The sequence below is a fragment of the Conger conger genome, chromosome 2 (assembly GCF_963514075.1).
Source record: "Conger conger chromosome 2, fConCon1.1, whole genome shotgun sequence".
Taxonomy (NCBI): Eukaryota; Metazoa; Chordata; class Actinopteri; order Anguilliformes; family Congridae; genus Conger; species Conger conger.
Window position 1 is genome coordinate 61,518,031 of NC_083761.1, and position 16,562 is coordinate 61,534,592.

Here is a 16,562-nt window from a genome sequence, read left to right on the forward strand (position 1 = left end):
TTTGTCATGGATTAAAAAGGAATACTGCTCTGCCACAAGAAAACCATCTAGGGATGAGGTCAGATTCTGGCCTGCTTTCTCCATGAAACGAATGGGCTCTTTGTTGCCATGAGGAAATCACATTTTTTAAGTTAACCACTAACGGATTTTCATATGTTTGCTTTTAATAAATCATAGTTGCGTAAATGGCCTGTATGACAGTTGTTGTCACGGGTATCCAAACAGTTACTGTAGCTTAGTTTTGTTAAATTTTTCATGTGTTGGGGACTAGGTTTAAGAGAAATTCTAACTTAATCTCTCGTGGGCTTGGAAAACATGAAAGGTAAACTGCTTTTAAGATGGAACCAGTACACTGATAGATGAGTAAACATTTGGAGGCGAAACATTCATTTTCATAACGCACATAACAAGTTTGACTGACGAAATGAGAGAAAGGTGGGAAAAATATCAATGCCAGATGCTAGAAATGTTCAATTGGCTCAGTAACATCCTCCCTCTCCCCTGAAAACTAATATATGGTGAGGATTGTGTTGCAATATAGCTGTTGTGCATTGCTTATGCTACACTGCATGTGGTTTGTTATCTTAGGTTGAAGTTAACGTACAGGAGTAGCTACTTTCTAAATAATATTATGATTATAAGTTCCATCACCTTTCTGTTAATGTATTCTGTGGAAATTAACTTCAGCTGTATTAAGTTAAATAGAACCGAATATTTGTAAAAACACACTTTTGGATGTTTTCATTATATTGTAGTTGTTTAATGCTAGATGTAGATAGGTGAATAACTATCTGCAAAATTTGAGAAGTTGTGATCTCATTTTGACTGAAAAGATTGTTTGTTTGTATTATGGATTCCACCTTCTAGTAATGTCCCCACTTTACTGTATCAACAACCCATAAACCACTTCTTGAGAAAGAGGTGACCTGGTTGTCCAGCGATCTTCACTCACTTTCTTATGACTGGGTGTTTGTCAAATTACCTATGTCTGTTATGGGAAGCTGTAAGCACTGAAATGGCATCATGTCAGGGGAATGTTGGTACTGTGAATGGGTGACTGTGGGAGCAGGCCCTTCTGTTTACTCTTGTACAGGGAAGATACGTAAGCAAACAGGACTGTACGTCACCTTGGCCGAATTCCAGTCAAACACTAATGTTTTCTTTACTGCTGAACAGTACAGGTGAATATTCACGCCTTGCTGTTAACTTCACAGTCCGGTCAGTCAGCTTGTGAGATATTCGCTGTCTGATGTGCTAATAGACACATTGACTGGCCTCAGAGTTGACTGAAAAGTGATAGTATTTGAGACACTGTTGTTGGTCTCTCCGCTTACTCCAACACCCCTATCCTGCATGTCACATTCATGTCACAGATGTTGTATATTTTAATTGAATGAATTTGCATTATCTGCTATGTAAGTATTCATTGTTCTTCGCTAGTGTAAGAGCTGTAGCACCATCTGACTGGAGATACATTGTTCTTGTATTTAGTGTTATTCTGAATAAATTAGAAAGGTTCTATGTTCTCCACACAGCAGTGTATACTCACATAATGTACTACAAACTAAATAGCATAAATATACTACAGGAATCTTTGGTAGCTTTTGTAGGATTTAAATCGGAATCAATCTGCTGGGATAAACTAATGTGGATTGCTTTTCATCCAAAGGTCATTTTCTTCAAACAGTTTACACTTGATCCAGGTGAGTACCTTGTTGTGGTGCACCAGTAATGCCTCAGGCTGTTGATCGTATTCCATCAGCGGTGTCCAGCTCGAGGAGAGGAATACCAATGGCTGCTTTTATTATGGTTTTCAGTCATCCATCACATTTTTATCTTTGCTGAAGCTGCTCTAAAAACTCATAGATTTTTGGCCCCATTGATGTTGCTCAGTTTAACCATGCTGATGACTGTAGGACTGGGCAACATGTCTTAAAATGTCACAATATATTTTGAATGTTGGATATGTTTTTAGATATTTCTTTATTTTACTATATATTTCTTCTCCTAATTTCTGCAGAACATGCTTTAGATGGAATCCCGGACTTGGGGCTAACTGTTCCCTTGAGTTAATTATAAGGTTATTATTAATGAACCATTATTGTTTACTTGTAAAAGGGATGCAGACACCCATGTGTTTTTATTGGCCTATCAGCAATGTTGTTTGAGTATCAGCTGCCAGGGTTATCAAGCAGTGATGCAATCTGTGAACAATATCTTATCCAGGGCTCAAAATTAAGATTGTTTTCATCAGTGTTGTACTTGCCCCAAGTAAATTTGCACTGGCCCAGCTGCCAAAATAAATATAACCTCTTTTTAAAGGAGATTATACATGTCACCATGACTGTTCCAATGCTATATATATCTTGGACACTGTGGATACTCCATATTGTTACAGCCATTGTGCTCAAAATTTCACCAAAAAACATAGTTTTAACTTTTCATAAATATGTGTAATGCCCTACTATATGAAATAATGCTCCTAAAAGTTAGAGGAATTACTCCTGATGTAGTTCTGAAGAAAAGTCGGTGACTTTTCACAGTTTTTTGGTTTCAAAAGCCATTATGTGCTGTATATTTAATCAGGAAAGTCAGTAAACCTTATCTTGAAAGACGTAGATGTGTATGCAGGCATTTTAGCATTTTCCATGCCTCAAGTTCCCATAGTTTTTTGCTGTGCTATGTTAAGTGTCTGTAATATTTCCGAGAGTTTGGTGAAATGCTTGATGGGAAATGTGCTACCATGCCAGACCATGCTGAGCATGAAAGAGTTGTAAAAATGCTTGAAAATCTGTCAAGCTATTTGAGGCATTGATGACTGCCAAAATAAACATTTGTAATTGGTTGAATTTTTCCTGAGCCTGCGTGCTTTCAGGTGTACACTCATGTCAAGTGTTCAGAACTAAGTTTACCGCTGCAGACACGGTGACGTCACGTCATTTTCTTTTGATCTTTATTGTCAAGTGACTGCCTGCTTGTGACTTCCTCAGATAGTTTTGATGAAGAGCCTTAAAGGGATTTTTCTCTAGCTTTCACACTATCCAATCTACCCTGCATCACGGATAGCCCAAAGAGAGTGTCAATGTACAGGTGGGGATGCAGGTCTGTCAAGATGAATCTTAATTCGTTCTGACATTCCTTAACTCCAGAATGTAATGTTGGCTGTGGGGTTTTGATGACCTGTGTTTTTAGCAATCTCTTACATAAATGATGAACTTTCCCATGTTCATAAGTTCTATTGAGTCTGGGTGTCTATTGATGATTTTATTATCTGAAAACATCACCTATCCTTGAAATTGTACTTCCCTCTAGGGTCTTTCAGCGAACTTATCCCTGGTTATGGGTATGCACTTTGTTGTACGTCGCTCTGGATGAGAGTGTCTGCCAAATGCCAATAATGTAATGTAATGTAATCCTTTCAGATCCTAACTTCCAAGCAATAATTTGTGATCTTTTTTTTTTTTTGCATCTTACCATTTGTTCATTTGATATTAGCCATTACCTAGTCAGAATAGTTATAGTGTTTTTGGCTTCAGATCTTGATTAAGGGCTCAGTGGTGGTTATTTTCTAGTTATATATTTGAACGTTTTGACTGCAGAAACTCTGAAAATAGCTAAAGCTGTGTAGAAATCGGGTGGTTATTTATGTTGTTCGACAGTGGTGTTCAGCGAGCTGTATGTGATGCAGACTTGACCTGCGCTGGTAAACAAGCAAAATGATACACAACATCTGGGTCTCTGTTCTGGGCCAACATTGAGGGGATGTGTGGATGGGAGCAATAATTCTGACTCCGAGTTCAGTGTGATTTATAATAATTGGTTATTTATTGCAAGCAAGGTTGAAGTCCTAACCAACTCCATATAACTTGGCGCTGTCCTGTACATATTTGAGGAATTTGTTTTCAGGAAAATATAGAGGCTATTTCCAAGGTCAGTTAATACTGTAGATACTGGCTATGCATACACAGTGGGGTGCAAGAATTTGGACACCCTTGGTCTGTTAGAATGAATCTGTCTGATTAAACATTAATTAAACACATTTCTGCAAATTTTAAAGCAAGATTGCTTTTTATTTTCATTTTTTATGGTTTATAAATGATAAAATAGGGCCCTGTGCAAAACTTTGGGAAACCTTTTGGATCATTCTTAAAAAAAAAAAAAAAAGATTACTAAGGCCCAGACCCAGGTGTTTTACTCATTAGGGCTTCAATGAGTCTAATTCCAGAGCTGAACTTCAAAAGTATCCAACTACTGTGGCTGTTCTGTCTGGTGTTAACAACTGTGGGTTCCTCTAAACAGTTGTCCAAGGATTTTAGAATGAAAATGGTTCATTTCCACCAAGAAGGAGAAGGCTACAAAAACATTATTAGGAAATGGTAGATAAATGGAACAGTTGAAGTCAAGGCAAGGTCTGGAAGATCAAGCATGATTTCAGATAGAATGGCTCGAGACCTGGTAAGAAATGCTCAGAAGAACCCACATATTACTACAAAAGAGCTGCAAAAAAGGAGTAGCAAACCTAGCTCTAACTGTTCACCGGACAACAATGCAACATACTTCAAACAACAAAGACCTACATGGCAGAGTTGCCAGAAGGAATGACCTCAACACAAAATTAAGCATCTGAAGAAGTATGTATGCAAGTATGCAAAAGAAAACATTAAGAAGCCTTTTGCAACAATGTGCTTTGGACTGACTAAACCAAAATCAAATTTTTTTGCCACCACCAAGGAAAAAGTAATCTTGATAAAAAAATTTAAGTAATGTCATATCTTTCTTTTCTTAAAGAAATAAGTGAATATATATTTTAAATAATATTTTAAATACATTGGTTGCATTTCTTTTTTTTTTTCATTTGAATTCTACTACCATATTTTCTGCTGAAATGCAGCAGGATTATTGAAGTAATGAAAAAGAAAGCTCTGTGGCTTTCTATTTGATTCAGCATTATTCTGAATCCTTTGCTTTGGGTTTCGTACTTGAATTACTCTGGCTGAAGTGTAGCCCTCCAAAGTGATTGCAGAACTCCATCCATCCGTCCATCCATCCATTATCTGAACCCGCTTATCCTGAACAGGGTCGCAGGGGGGCTGGAGCCTATCCCAGCAAACATTGGGTGAAAGGCAGGAATACACCCTGGACAGGTCGCCAGTCCATCGCAGGGCACACACACCATTCACTCACGCACTCATACCTACGGGCAAGTTAGACTCTCCAATCAGCCTAACCTGCATGTCTTTGAACTGTGGGAGGAAACCGGAGTACCCGGAGGAAACCCACTCAGACACGGGGAGTACATGCAAACTCCACACAGAGAGGCCCTGGCCGACGGGGATTCGAACCCAGGATCTCCTTGCTGTGAGGCGGCGGTGCTACCCACTGCACCATCCGTGCGGCCGATTGCAGAACTCACATGGACAAAATCTTTGTGGCTAATATGTGCTGTCCTAAATGACACTGTAATACATTGTTCCAAATGTGAGGAAAGAGTACACATTCATCAACAGCTGAATTGCCTTGCACTAATAGTGACATGGCCTCCCTCCACAGCCCATGCAAGGCGAGACATCAGAGCCATCCGCCGAGGGACCTCACTGGGCTAAACTGTGTTAGTGTCTAGCGGGTGACCTTGAAGAGCCCCTGATCGGGTGACCTTGAAGAGCTCCTCATTAGGTGACCTTGAAGAGCTCCTGATTGGGTGACCTTGAAGAGCTCCTGATTGGGTGACCCTTGCTTGCTTGGGGATTAAGGGCCTGGGGAGAGGCTGCATGCGTGTGAATACTTTCACTCATTGTCCAATCAACCTGCTGTCTGCCTGGGTGTCGTGCAGGGAGTTCAGCAGTACCTGCCCCCCCCCTGAAAACCTGCAGCAGTGGAAACTGGGCTGAGCTACAGAACAAACATGGCTCAGAGTCAGGAGAAGCAGTACATATCAGCATGTGCCCCAGTGTACATCATCGGAAGACAGAAGTATTGTTTTAACTCTGGTTCACCACATGAAAGCTCAGGCCAAATGCCAAAGGTTTTCAGATAAAGGCCCTTGACGTTCCTATTCATTTATGTTTTTGCTGGCTTTTCATGCCATTTTCTTCTGCGTGGGTTGGCATGTGTTGGAAGGAACTGTGCCAAAACCGTATTAATTGCTGCTTTGAGCAAGATCTTGATTCTTGTCTCCTATATTAAGTGTGCTGAGAATCTTCTTTGTGTCCCAGTCGTATTATGTGCATGTGGTTACAGGTGTTTTCATACTCACAGGAATATTTGTACTGAAGACGGTGTGATGAGAATATATTAGTGCTCAGTTTTGAGATGTGAAATAAGATCCAGGATACACTCAGTGAGCACTTTATTAGGTATTTATTTGACCTAATTTTAGACAAGTCTTCTGCTGCTGTGTCCTATCCGCTTAGCGGTTTGATGCTTTGTGTGTTCAGAGATGCTCTTCTGCATACCACTGTTGTAGTGTGTGGTTATTTGTGTTACTGTCACCATCGACCAGTCTGGCCCTTCTCCTCTAACTTCTCTTATTAACAACATGTTTCTGCCTGCAGAACTGCTGCTCACTGGATGTTGTTTTTTGCACCGTTCTCTGCAAACTCTAGAGACTATTGTACGTGAAAATCCCAGATCAGCAATTCCTGAGCTACTCAAACCACCCTGTCTGGCACCAACAATCATTCCACAGTCAAAGTCACTTAGATCACATTTCTTCCCTATTCTGACATTTGGTCTGAAAAACAGCTGAACCTCTTGACCACGTCTGCTGCATAATTGGCTGATTAAATAACTGCATTAACAAGTTGGTGTACATGTCTACATAATAAAGTGCTCAGTGAGTGTATAAGCTCAATGGCACTTAAATAGTTCAATAATTGTGACGCTGTATTAGTTAAGTGAGAGCTTTTAAACCATTAATGTAACAGGAAAATAAAGTATTTAACTGCTCATCGCTCATTTATAATTGTAACCTTTCAAGTGTGATTGTGACTTTACACTGACTTTTATTTTTTCACAAGCCGTGTTCTCCTGACTATTCAAATAGATTTTTTTAATCTGAAACTTTGTATGCAAGCCTTCACTGATGAAGTTTAACACCTGGAAGGAATTTCATTAAATATCTGAGATGGTGGTCCGTGAAGCTCTTGGATGACATGGCCTGGAATGCCTGAACATACAAAAGACGGTTAATAATTCACTCTGAAATTATTCTTCTGTAAAATTCATACTGCATGGATCACCCAGCCAGGGATGACGATATGAATGTATCCTTAATTATTTGTTCCAGATAGTGCGGCTGTGTGGCGGCACGGATGGTGCAGTGGGTAGCACTGCCGCCTCACAGCAAGGAGGTCCTGGGTTCGAATCCCCGTCGGCCAGGGCCTCTCTGTGCGGAGTTTGCATGTTCTCCCCGTGTCTGCGTGGGTTTCCTCCGGGTACTCCGGTTTCCTCCCACAGTCCAAAGACATGCACGTTAGGCTGATTGGAGAGTCTAAATTGCCTGTAGGTATGAGTGTGTGAGTGAATGGTGTGTGTGCCCTGTGATAGACTGGTGACCTGTCCAAGGTGTATTCCTGCCTTTCGCCCAATGTATGCTGGGATAGGCTCCAGCCCCCCTGCGACCCTTATCAGGATAAGTGGGTTCAGATAATGGATGGATGGATAGTGCGGCTGTGATGTTTTCCATGGAAATCTAAATACAGCGTCGGGGTCTGAAGTGCATTTGTCTTCATATTGAGGCCTTTTTCATTCGTTTTATTGAATCCACATATTAAAAAGGCCAAGTTGAGTCCTGAGAAAATGTTCAAATTTAGTGATCTGAGAGAATTGGCAGTGAAGGTATTGAGAGCCAAAATGAAAGACATGTGGTTGTGGTGTGGGCACATTTTCATGTTTTGTGTTCATGGGAGTGAATGAAAGGTTTCTAAGCAACTGGCTGCCCAGAACTCTGAAACCATAATCACGCAGTAGCACAAAATGTAAATGCAATAGCAAGACATGCTCTCCCTGTAAACAGAAACAAGCAGACGTTAAGACTGGTGTTTAGACCGTGATACCGAGAAGTGATACCATCTGAGAGGAAACTCAGTCGAAAAGCCCTGTGAAGCAGAAGGTGAAAATGCAAATACTGAAGAGATTTGGAGATCCTTCCAGAAAAAGCTAACCGTAGAAACAAGGCAACTGTGCTGAATAGGGTTGCTTTGCCTGGCTGTTCCAAGCCTTCTTCTGCCAGAACTTCCACTAACGGTGATATAGCCAGAGCAAGTGCTATGTAAGTGTGCCATGGTCCTCGATAAACGCACATCCGCCTAGACTCCGTGTGGCGCCAATAAGCATGCACACATCTTTTGCTGGGAGCTGCCTGGAGATGTAGCCAGGGAAGGCTGAATTGGCGGCAGTGACTTGTGTTAGCGAATTACACCGAAACTATTCACGCCCGACCTTTTTCACATTTCCTCCTTTTGCATCTTAAAATTTCAGCACATTGAAACATTTTTCCCTTCACCAACACAAATGTAACACAAAAAATACAACAATATTTTTAAAATGTAAGACATTTCTCATTTTAAGATTCATCCTGCCAGAGTCAATACTTTGTATTAGTCTTTGGCAGCAATTATAGCTCCAAGTCTGTGGGGGGTATGTCTGTATGAGCTGTGCACATTTACATTTTAGGATTTTTGGCCATTCGTCCATGCAAATTTACTCCAACTCTGCCAAGTTACACGAAAAGCATTTTTCAGGTCATACCACAGATTTTAAGTCTATGCTTTGGCTGGGCCATTCCAGCATACTCTCCATCTTCAAGCCATTCCTTTGTAGTTTTTCCATGTGCTTTGGGTCATTGAACTGTTGGAACACAAATCTCTGCACTAAATACAGATGTCTTGCGGTCTAAGACATTTCTCCTCAAGGTTTAGCCCTCCATTAGCTTCACAGTCCCTCCTACTGAAAAGCAAACCCTATAGAGGACACTACTTGACTGTAGGGGTGGCGTTACCTGGGTGATGGGCTGCTTGGTTTGTGCCAAAAGTAGTGCTTTGCTTTGAGGCCAAGGAGCTCAATGGTAGTCTCATCAGATCACAAAATCTTCTTCCAGTAGGTCACAGGGTCTGTCGCATGGTTTCTGGCAAACCACAGGCATTACTTAATGCTGGCCTGTCTCAGAAGTGGCTTCTGTCTAGCCACTCTCTTAAAGAGGCCAAATCTCTGAAGTTCTAGAGATTGTTGATGTCCGGACAGTTTCTCCCATTTCAGCCAATGTGTTCTGCATCTCTGTCAGTATTATAGCTCTCTAGGTCACTTCTTTTGGAGCTAAAGAGAGACTTTTTTCTGCAACTTGCATGCCTGTCCTTGACTACAGTGATGCTGTACGTCTGCATGTGTCCTCTCAGAGTCCTTATGCAGTTAACACTCATCATGGAGCTGTGAGGTTCATCAGGGATTGTAAATGACTTGCACATCACCACACACACATGGCTGGCCTTATCGGGTCACCCGTAGACTTAGTCTCTTGTATGCCTTTATTTATAAGGCTATTTTAGCTCTACTTGCTTCTTATTTATCTATTTATATACTTCACAAAAGTGTTGGCTAGTCCCTTGTTCTAAGGATTTATTCCTGCTGTCTGTCCATATGGCAGTCCTGAATTGGGTAAAAGGGCATTGATACCCTACAAAATTATCTGAAATTTGTCCTACTTAGTGTTGATGGAGGATTATGAAGCAAAAGCATTGGCCTGTCTGTTTTAGCTAACCTATTAGCCCATTTCGTGTCTATGATCATGATTGTGCAAACTTTTTTTATAGGAGTCTGAAACCTTTGTGTATTGACATACTGCTGCTCATCAAGGCCAGGTCACTGCCAAAGAGATAAAAAATCTCAACAGGTCTTCCTTATTTTTTAAATAATAATAATCATGTTCACCCAATTCAGGTTGCTACTTGCTAATACAAAGGGAACTGAATTCTGGTTTTGTGTTTAATATACTGTAACTTTGAAGACATATAAGCACTACATTTAATTTTGGCATTGTAAAAATTGTAAAAGCATTGTAAAAATAGCTTATTTACTGTTGAACCAATTAATGTGTGGTGAACTTCCTGAGGGCAGATGGGTCACTGTGCCACGTCCTTTTATGTGTTTTCCTGAACTAGCTGTTTTTCTTTTTTAGTAAAATATAGGCCTATATTTTTTTATTGTTTAGGTCATTAAATGTGCACCTATAGCAAAATACTATCTGTGAGGTTACAAAGGAATGTACACTTTTGGCTGGCCTCAGTGTTTTGAGGAATTTGTGATTTGTATTTCAGTAAATATGCCAGACACTGTTTGTTATAGTGAATTAATTGAGCACCTGTGCATACCGTTGGTATAAACTGAAAGTGAAAATAAGGTAATGTTTACACTCAGCTGAAGGACCTATTCATTTCTATCACATGTGCTTCAGTGCATCTCAGACGCAGTTAGATTGTTGAATGCCTGCTTTAAACGGGCTCACCCAACTAATTAATTTAATGTTAATATCCTAAAATTAATATTATTCTCTTGTTATAACAGCAAAGAACAAGAAACAACAACAAAGAAAGGTATTTGTATGCCGCCTAATGCCAGGGAATACTGCACTGATCACATGTCCAGATAGCGCTCTTTTATTCAGCTTGACCTCTTGCAAATGGCCGGAGTTTGCAGAGTACTGTCTGCTCAGTCTCTGTCATTTCCACATCAAAATACCTCATGTGGTTGGGATTTGCCTATACACAGAGTACACTGATTCATCATTTCTGATGTAAAGCCAGCCGACTTTTTAACTAAGCTTTATCAAGGACAGATCCAACTGAGGACAGCTGTACGTCAGAGGGGTTTTGGTGGTGATGATGTGGGGGGGTTCTGTGGTTTTTTGCAGCGGTTCTTAATTACAGATTGTGTCAGTGTGCCTGGAGCCAGGTGGGACAACTGCGTCTCCTTAGAAAGAGAGAATAGCATGTTCTAGCCTTTAGGAAAAAGAGCTGTGGTCCGACCACTGCCAGGGATGTCGGGACCCGCGGAAGGGCTTTTAAATTGGAGACAGGTTGGAAAGAGGGATACGGGGATGGTGTGATCCGGTTTCGCCGGAACGCTGAGGCTCATCCTCCCCAGATGTCTGGGAGACTGGGTCCAGTGTGTCCAAACCACAAGGCGGCGATGACTACAGCTGTACTCTTTACGCTGCCTCTTTCCACAAAGCTCTTTTGACTTCCAGTGCCTTGGCAGTGCACGTTATTGTCGGTTTTGTTTCGAGAGATGATGAAGGTACTCAGTGTTTTCTGTGTGAAAACGAAGAGATGTTGGTCTGCAGGTCCAGGAGTTTTGTGGACGTTCTCTGGTGCTCACATGACTCTCCCTCACCTTTTAATGTGCTTGTTCTGTGGTGAACGGTGATGGTCCGCCGTTACTCGTTTTATTCATTTCTCAACTGCGTGTGACAGCAATAGGCTTGAGGTTTGTTGCAATGCTAGCTTGTAATAAATACCAGTCCATCCAATGGGCAATTAGAGCTATCCACAGCTTATAAATCACATGGCTGGTTGTGTCCTGGCGAAATCCCTGGTAATCAATCTCCAGACTGTCAGAATCACCCAAACACCCAGGAGAGGAGCCAGAGAGGGTGGGCTGCCCGTTCTCTTCCATAACCCAGCCAGGGCAACTTTCGCCCAGACCTGACCTGCTTTTCACACTGCCCCATCTGACAACCTGCCCACATCCCCTACCCGTCCTGTTATTTTTTTTTTTTTACCTCCAATCATTTCTGTGTTTCATGTACCACATCCCAGAGGTCAGAGGTTGTTTTTTTTTTTTTTTTTTCTGGAAATCTGAGAATCCAGAGCTTATATTTTAGTGCAGCATACTCATGTTGCCATTTTTGGAAAAATGTAGAATCATAGGAATGGGCTACACCTAATCTCCTAAATATTATGCGCAGACTGTTTTGATGTTTTATTATTATTAATGCAATGCCTTTTTTCTCCATATAAGCTTTAGAGCCGCAGTGACACTGATACTGTTGTGTGTGCAAGGTTATTTCGCGTGACGAGTCACAGTCAGTGCAGTACTGTAGCTGAGTTTTTCAATGAGTCTTGTCCCGTAAAGGAAGGTTGCCATAGAGCCCCCTGGGAGGGCTCTCAGAAGAGCGGCTGGCTAACAGGAAACGGGGAGGGAGTGGCACCAGATGCACACACAGGCCCGTAGTCCACTGCTCCCCAGACGATCCGTCCTGAACCCCAGCCTGAACCCCAGCCACAACCAGTCTCATCCGTTAGCCATTAAACTGTCTCCTGCTCCAGAGATTCCACCCACGTCATGTAGCATGCCGATAAAAACGTCAGTTACGCACTAATGCTTTTATCCTTAACAGAGACCTACAGCGTAAGAGGGGCCCGGATGATGTGATTTAAAGCATTTAGAACAAAAAAAGCATTATTGCTAAAAGCGGCCTTTGTTTTAGGGGAACCACGAGCCTTGTGTGGATGCTGTCTCCTTCCGTCTGAGCTGCGATGCCGACATGCTGACTCATGAGGAGTTGGTCAGGCACAGAGTGATTAGCAGCAGGGAGGTGAAGATCGGGATTGTGTCATTGCCGTCTGATCCCAAAGGAAACTCACGAGCCCTGCAGACCACTGCCGCTTCATTCAACAGGAGGGCAAAGTGCAGTGTTTTCACAGTTTGATTGTCTAGTAAATGGGAGTGTCCTGTGGGGGCTGTTATTCTGTTTTTTTTGGCTTGAGAGAGCAGCTTTGTCAAGCAAGGTAGAAACCAAATTCCAGACTGCCTCTTCTTTACAGTTTATGGGCTGGTAGATTTGGACAAGTGAACTGTATGTGTCTGAGAATCCAGCAAAAAACCGGAATGAAAACTGGATTTCTGAGAGCACAGATAAACATTGTCAATATCCCAGCCCCCTCAAAGAAACACTCATAAAGTATACAATGAATTATATACTCCTATAAAATCCTTTCAATTAAAATCAATTCCGGTTCCTTGAAACCAACCTAAATGTTCTGAAATCCAATGCATATATATATATATATATATATATATATATATATATATATATATATATATTATATAAGTAGTCTTTTATATTGACCGTTCAAGCCTCCAGCATTTTTTGGTTTTGACCAGTTAATTAACATGTGTTACTTACATTATGGGATGTTTTCTTAGACTACAATATTGTGCTTGCCCAAAGAGGATAAACTGTTATGACAGTGAAAGAAAGGAGAGAGTGGACTGAACTCAGAGACAGTATTTTGGCTGAAAAGGGGAGTCCTCCTCTACGTAGTAGGAAGCTCTGGGGGGTGAGTCTGGGGTAGAGGGGGTCAGGACGTCAGTTTGTTGGAAGATTAACAGGACTGATTTAATCATTAATGGAATGCTATCTGTTTGTGGTCCCGCTGTTGAAATGCCTCTCAGCTGGCCTGTATGCGCAGGGGTGTTACCACCTAGCCCCCTCGCTAGGCTAAAAAAAGGCCATCTCCTCGTGTGCCGTATCACGTTGCGTTCCCTTCATCTCCTGACCAGAGACGCACACAAGCTGCTGAGGAGAGACTGGACTGCAATTGTACCCCCTTCCTTGTGTCTTCCTCTTTGGTTCCTGAAACTAGGCCCGGCTGCTTGTTCACAATGCAACAACCCCAAGTCAAGCTTTGCTTTAAGCACACAATGGCATTGTTGAAATGGTTCAGATAAAGAGAGTGTCAGATTGTGGGTTATCTGAACATGGTGGGTCAACTGCAGTGTGTTTAGCACAGGTTTAAACCTCTAGACCACAGATCTGCTTTTCAACTGGAATTGCTAAATCTTAGTCCACAGCTTTAAATATCTGCCCCAGTCGAAATGCTGATCTGTGGTCTAGGGTTTAACCTGCGGTTTAAACTCCATCTAAGCACACTGCAATTGAGATGGTGACTCTGTTCTTTCTGAAGCTTGGGCAGTGGAATGTAAAGCTCCTCAGCCCAGGAATGTGACACAGAGTGTGCTCTCTGGAGCTGACCCACAGGTGAGATGTTGTGAGGTCACTTCTATGGATATGCAGCCTCCAGCTGCAGCTGTGGCGTGCTGGCTGCCCAACGCAGGGCGCTGCAGATCCGGTTACACGTTTCTGGGTACGGACGGCCGGTTAAAAATACAAACGTAAACAATGTGCGCCGTGCTAATCCTTGACCGCGGGGGAGTGTCTTCTTGCAGAGCGGCAGTGGAGAATATGATGGCATACTGTGTGGTGTAGAGGACAGAGCACGTGCCCCCAGGCCAGGTGAGGGGGAACTGGAGCCTTCGTTCCTGTGTGAACGCACACGTCATTTTTATGTAACAAAACAAATTATTTATGAGAACTTAATTGGTTCTCTCATGCATGCACTTCTGTTACTGGTATTGCAAATCATCAATGTTTTTTTTTTTTTCTTTGCTGACTGTCTCCAAAATACTTTTTCGAGTCTTTTGCACAGAACACAGCGGTTGAACACCGCAGCAGATGATTCTTGCAGCTGACATTGCTTTACGTTGTACCGACTGTCAACACTCATATTTGGTTTCTGCTTTTGAACTATACATGGGTAGGTCACGTCAGGGCACGAACATTCGAAACGTTTGATCTGCCGGCTGTGTGGCACCGTCTCTGTTTTATGGAATGGTTCTTCTCTCCAGAGACAAAAGTGCACGTATCTGCGTTCCAGAAAGAAGTTAAACTGAGCCGGGGCAAAACTCCTCACTGTGAAGCTGCTTTACCTCTGTAGTAGAAATTATATTTAGTACTGATTTTATTGAGTAATCTTTATTTACGGCTTGACATTTTTATTGTACCTTATTGTATTTTTTCTACTCTTGAGTAGGGGTCATAATTTGGAGTATTGGTTGTGCTGAGACTTCTGCCTGGTACTGGAGGGATATTCTTTTGTGTTGCATACAAACTCAATAAAAGATTGAAAGATTGGAATATTTCAAGTGATTCAGGATGCTCCTCCTGGAAATTTTAATCTTTCGCAATAAATTCCACATGGTTCTATAATGTTGCAGGTTATGATAATGGAGTGTAATCAGTCATTACTCAGTTATAGGTCTGTGTGGAGTCATGGTTACTGCCCTCCCCTCACCGTACCTCTATATCATAATCTCAGATGACATCTTTTCCAAGATGCATCCATTTATCCATAATTAGCTTTAGCCGTTATGGTTTACCTCTTAATGCTCTCAGTGTTGATCGATCCCTCAGATAAAATGTTAATATATCGCATTAATATTTAACAGGGGTTGGAGAGTTGTTCCAGAAGATGAGTAAGTTAGAGGCTTGAAATTTAATAAGAAAGTAAATGTTTGTGAGGAACAAACTGTGCTGTTGTGAGCGATGTGAAACATCTTGTAATCCAGCGGAGTGGCCCCTTTATCGTTTACATACTGTTCTAACATGGGCAGGAACACTGGCCAAGCAGACCACAAATTTTCTGCATTGATGCATGTACAGTCTAACCCTTCTCCACGGCCCTCCTTTGACAATTCACTGTATCCGTGGACAAACATACTGAAAATGTTTTGAGGGAGAAGGACAAAAGTACTGAAAATGTTTTGAGGGGAAGGACAAAAGTACTGAATGTTTCGAGGGTGAAGGACAAAAGTACTGAATGTTTTGAGGTGAAGGACAAAAGTACTGAAAATGTTTTGAGGGGGGAAGGACAAAAGTACTGAAAATGTTTTGAGGGGGAAGGACAAAAGTACTAAAAATGTTCTGGGGGGGAAGGACAAAAGTACTGAATGTTTTGAGGGGGAAAGGCTGAATGCTACTCTAATTCTCTCCCCTCGCAGAAACCGCGTTGACAAGGTCGCAGATCGTCTGATCGCCGGGGAGACCCCTGACTCCCTCCCCGAGGAGACATGGAGCCCCAGGGGCTGCTGGGAGCAGAGGCGGAGGCTGCCATGCAGGGTCTGCTGGTGCCCAGCCCCCAGAGCGAGGCCGTCACCCACGAGCTGGAGGAGCTCTCTCTGCAGCCCAGCCAGAACCTTCCGCCGCTCAACGAGCGCAAGAACGGTGAGTGGCTGCCCGGCGAGGCTACTCTCACACCGTGACAGTCAGAGCAGCAACTCCAGCCATTGGGCGAGGGCTGCTCTTCTGTTAGCAACGCTAATTACTCTGGCTTTGACATTGAGAAATGAAATGCTCAAATGAGTTGATACAGTACATTTAGTTCAGTAGAGATCTACACTGGGATTGTAATTGGAGGCAAATTTGTAATAACAGTTTAAGAGGTTTGTGGAATTTCACTTTTAACCCTCCCGCTCATGGAAATATCTCTGTGTAGATCCACGGCCATGCTATGTCGGTGATATTTTCTTTCTTGTCCTTCCTGGTGGAAATGGAACAGTGTCGGTTAATCTTGTAAACCTTGGTGTTATTCTTTTCACTGGTGTTTTTCCCCATCCTAGCAGTCCCGTAACCTTTCAGCCTCGGTCAGGATTGGGAAGACTTTGACATTCCCCTCAGCTAGTCCTGCCTTTGGCTCATCCCTCTAGTTCCCACAATCCCATCATTCCCT

The 16,562-nt window shown here is 42.2% G+C and overlaps 1 protein-coding gene across 3 annotated transcripts in view; it reads left to right on the forward strand.

The window, feature by feature from the left end:
- mrtfba (myocardin related transcription factor Ba) overlaps nucleotides 1–16,562 on the forward strand; it is a 58,887-nt gene that overhangs the window by 13,016 nt on the left and 29,309 nt on the right. For all 3 annotated transcript variants that reach the window (XM_061230632.1, XM_061230630.1, XM_061230631.1), the window contains exon 3: nucleotides 15,835–16,057. In XM_061230632.1, coding sequence (XP_061086616.1) covers nucleotides 15,904–16,057 — 154 coding nt within the window. In that variant the 5' untranslated portion in view covers nucleotides 15,835–15,903. The remainder of the gene's footprint in view (nucleotides 1–15,834; nucleotides 16,058–16,562) is intronic.